Source organism: Poecilia latipinna, unplaced genomic scaffold (genome assembly GCF_001443285.1).
Source record: "Poecilia latipinna isolate Pla-1442-1.1 unplaced genomic scaffold, P_latipinna-1.0 Scaffold4322, whole genome shotgun sequence".
NCBI lineage: Eukaryota > Metazoa > Chordata > Actinopteri > Cyprinodontiformes > Poeciliidae > Poecilia > Poecilia latipinna.
In genome coordinates this window covers 29,586-33,871 of record NW_015116938.1, presented here as the reverse complement: position 1 = coordinate 33,871, position 4,286 = coordinate 29,586, and the positions used below count along the sequence as shown (strand labels likewise).

The 4,286-nt window shown below is 38.5% G+C and overlaps 1 protein-coding gene across 1 annotated transcript in view; it reads left to right on the top strand.

Annotated features, from left to right (window-relative positions):
- Positions 1-384: 384 nt before the first annotated feature.
- LOC106942501 (C-type lectin domain family 1 member A-like) overlaps positions 385-4,286 on the top strand; it is a 15,610-nt gene continuing 11,708 nt past the window's right edge. Inside the window, exons 1-3 of the mRNA XM_015025784.1 lie at positions 385-578; positions 1,548-1,618; positions 3,143-3,247. Of these exons, the coding sequence (XP_014881270.1) occupies positions 385-578; positions 1,548-1,618; positions 3,143-3,247 (370 nt within the window). The remainder of the gene's footprint in view (positions 579-1,547; positions 1,619-3,142; positions 3,248-4,286) is intronic.

The following is a 4,286-nucleotide window of genomic DNA, read 5'->3' as shown; positions in this document are numbered from 1 at the left end:
GACCACACTTTGTGGGGGGCACACACTCCCCAACAAAGAAATTGACTCCCCGCATTAAAGAAAACGTCAAACTTTCAGTCTTGAACTTAAACCATCACAAATATTGTATCTTGAACTTCAGTTTCATTCGTTTCTTTCCTGTTAAAACAGGTTATTTGCATCTGCTTGCCTGTTCCTCCACCTGGGACTTGCAACACAAAAATAAACCAAAAAACATTTATAAACTACACGTTTTTGAAAAAGACTTGTGGTTTATAAGATTTGTGGAGGTCACGATTGATTGATTGATTGATTGATTGATTGATTGACAATTTCTATTATTCTGTCTCGCTGTAAAACTCCGAATGCGGCTAACAGAAGACCGGTTTGAAAGGAGCGCATACGATGGGTCCGCTGTTTGACAAAACGCTGTCTGGAGGCGGAGTGATCTGCTGGTCAGTACAGCGGTCCGCTGTTTCACTGAACGCTGTCTGGAGGCGGAGTGATCCGCTGGTCAGTACAGCGGTCCTGACGGCGAATCCGTCCCGGAGTCCTCGGCTATCAGAGATCACTGAAGAAGCTGATTTCTGTTTTCAAAGGTGGGTCAAGATCACAAGTCATAGATAGGCATCATTATTAGAAGTGTTTCTAAATTCAGAGCAGTTTGTTTTTCTTTTGCTGACATCAATTATTATTTTGAGATTTTTCTATGCATTAGAAGTGACTGCGAACTGCCGCTAGCCTAAATGCTAACTACCGTTAGTGTAGGCTTGCCAACTCAGCATCTCCCCAAAATCCAGGATAACTCAACTGTGACAACATCATACAAATTGTATTATTTCGCCAACATTTTAGTTAGATCCACCTAAACAAATCTTGTTTCTGTTATTTCCATGTCAATTGATGGATTAAAACGAAGGATTTAACGGTCACACTGTGTAGGGTTGCCAACTGTCCCGTATTAACCGTCATGTTAAGAAAGTTGAAGTCCCCCGTACGGGACGCACTGTTTCGTATTTGACTGCAGCCTGAAATTTTCATTTACAAACGCTAGATGGCACTCCGCTCCTTACTTACCGAGACATAAAGTAATATCGAAGTAGAAAGCTTGGCGTTGCTTTTATCTACAAAGGATTTTTCCAGTCAGAAGTCACAGCTAATCTGAAAACTTTATTTTAAACATTTATTTGGAAAAATCTGAAAAAAAAGAGAGACTCTACCTGAATAAAGGAATGGGTTAAGCCTGTCAGTGAGAACAATTTAACTGTTTAAATAAAAATAATATATAAGTAAATAATCTTACTTAAAAGATGTAAGGAATAAAATAAAAGCATTTTGTTAAAATTAACTACCGCTAGCTCAAATGCTAACAGAAAATGTTCTTCAGGTGATAGAAGGTCGACTTTGTTACTGTCTTTATATTCTGATGCTGCATCAAACCCTGATGTTGTCTTTTAAAAGTGGAAGAGGAACCCGCCTGCTTTCCAGAGGTCTACAGGTGAGATCATTCAAGGAGACGTTGCACATTTTCTAAAATCTAAATCTTCTCCTAAATTTTGTCCTTAAAGGATGGAGAACATCGGGGACAATGACCTGTATTCTACAGACACTGTCAACAATGACAAATATTCTCCTGAAAGTAAGTGACTGTGTTACATTTTATGAGGACTGAAAAGTAAAAATACTACCAAAATGTACTTAATAGATTTTAAGTTCCTCTGTAAGAAGTTTTTTTTAACATAACATATAAACATTGAGTGTTTGTAACCTCTATAAAATCTCTCTGCAAGGCAAGTTTATTTGTAGCGCACATTTCAGCAACAAGACAACTTTGCATGATGAAAACATAAATAGGGGAGTAGCTACGTTACAGTGGCGTAATAAAGGAAAGTAAATACAATTTGGAGTACGGGCTCCAAATTGTATGTAGTGATCTTTATTATTAACAGAGAATTCAAAGGCAACTCTAAATAATATTGGGTATAACTCCCTCCAAGCAGAAAACGGACACAAGGCGTTCTTCGATAGTTACTGGCATTTAATAATTATGCCGTGAGAACTGTACAAAAGACATAAAATACATTTTACAGAAAGAAAGACATTCACATAAAGAAAACTACGGTAAAACATTTACAATAAAGTGGCTTGACTTACAAAAACAGACTCATTACGTGATCCAACACGTGGCTAACAAACTCGATAAATTCTTAAAATAAACATTCTGTTTACAAACAAAACTAAAATACAAAAATGTGTACCTCATTGGCCGCTTCAACCTGAAAGGGGTAGTAACGAAATTCCGTGTAGCTTCTTCTTGTAACCCAGCTACACGAGCCTCGGTGCCTCACCAAATCTCTCCATCAACAAAGGAAAATAAAGCATGCTGCCCTCTACAGAGTGTGGCGTGTAACTAAAAATATGTGCCTAAATGAAACAGCAAATTAACATTGGTTCCACTCCGGTAACCTTTGCACAACTCATAATAAACATAAAATATTTTACATCAACTTAAAATCATTAAATTAAACCAAACTGTATAACTGCCGCCGATGGCAGCCACATTGGGGGCAAAGGTTGTGAGAGCAGTAGGAGTTCTCCCTGCAATTGGTGGATTGCCAGTTTGATTCCCGGTCCATTCGTCTTCGTCGACTATGTTCTTAGGTGAGACACTTCGCCCAAGGGCCGATGGGCCCTCATCAGGGAGGGTGCAGTATTTATGCATCAGGCACAGGGGCCTGATGCATAAAGCGTGCACACAAAAAATGCGCAGCGTCATATTTTACGCACAAGTCGGCATGCATAAAAATTTACTTTGCGTCAAATTTTGCTTAAATATACGCACACTTTTTCACTGGCGTGAAAATGTGCGGTAGCCACGCAAACTTTTTCTTTGTTTTTTTTGTTAAATGTAACAAAATAACTAGACATAAGAAACATAATGAAACTAGAGTAACTAAGAAAAGTACTAGACACGAGAATTAAACAAAACTAGAAGCACTGAAGTAAAAATGGAAACAATGCAGAACTAATAGAACAAAAGAACACAAATAATAACAAAACCCAAAATAAACTCAAACTAACCAAGATCCTGACAAATGCAGGCATCCGGGCCCCCTGCTGAATTATAATTTTTCTCCCTTACCAGTTTCATTGTTTCTTCCAGGTGAAGAAGAAGCAGAAGAGGAAGTAACAGCTCTCACTAGGTCTCGTCTGTATTTGGTGGGTTTGGGGATTTTTGGTGCCCTGGTAGCTGGAACAATCATCTACAGTGAGTTTCATTTCAACACAATATATTTTAATTAGCTCCCTTTAGGACAAGTTTTTAGAGGTTTAATACATTGGGATGCAAGTGTCTAACAGTAGGATGAGTTATGAAGCGGCTGGATAGACAGTAAACTCCTCTAAATCTGAGGTCGTGACTGAAGCCTCTGAGTCTCTGGCTGAAAGAGGAACCTTTCAGCCTTCAAAGTAAACTGTGCTAACTGGATAAACATAAAATATTTTAGTAAATAAACCATTTCTCAACCTCAAATACAAAGGACAATAAAACAAAAAGTGCACTTCTCTCTCAATTTCCCCCAAATCACATAAACACCTTCAGTCTTCCTCTGGTACTGAACGGAAACGTCCGGTCTCCAAAGGCAAAGTGCCAGATCTGAACTGGGCACACATGGACCTTTGTGTTTTTGACTATTTCCATGATACATATGGCTCAAAACCATAGGCATCCATTAGTAAAATATAAGTGCGTAATTTTGGTTTGTGTAAGATATCGACAGCCCACTTCAAAATAAAACTGTTTAAGCCGTTGAATATGTAAGTGGAGTTGACTAATGGGATTCTTCTATCAGTGTTTTTAATCGCTGTGGAGAAAAAGTTGATTAATGTGTGATGGGATCTGGATTGTCTGTTCAACTTGTTGAATATCGATTAAACTGCATAAAAATTAAAGGCTTCATCATATACTATGTCAATAATAGGCCTGTCACGATAAATGATAAATCAATTAATCGCACGATAAATTAAACCTATCGACCTCATTTTAATTATCGGCTTTATCATCTCTTCCTGCCTTTTTTTTCTTTCTCTTGAAGGGAGGGTCAGTGCTCTCCACTGACCCTCCCTTCCTATTTCCTTAGTGTAATGTCCAGCACACACGACACAAGTTGTCGGCCCATTTTCAAAACCTGAGAGACACATTAGCCGACAGAAATCCTAGGTATAACGGTTCGATTGGGATCGATCGTACTGTGTGGTGTCCAGCCACACAGCCATTATTTTGGACTTGTAGCCCAAAATAATGGCTG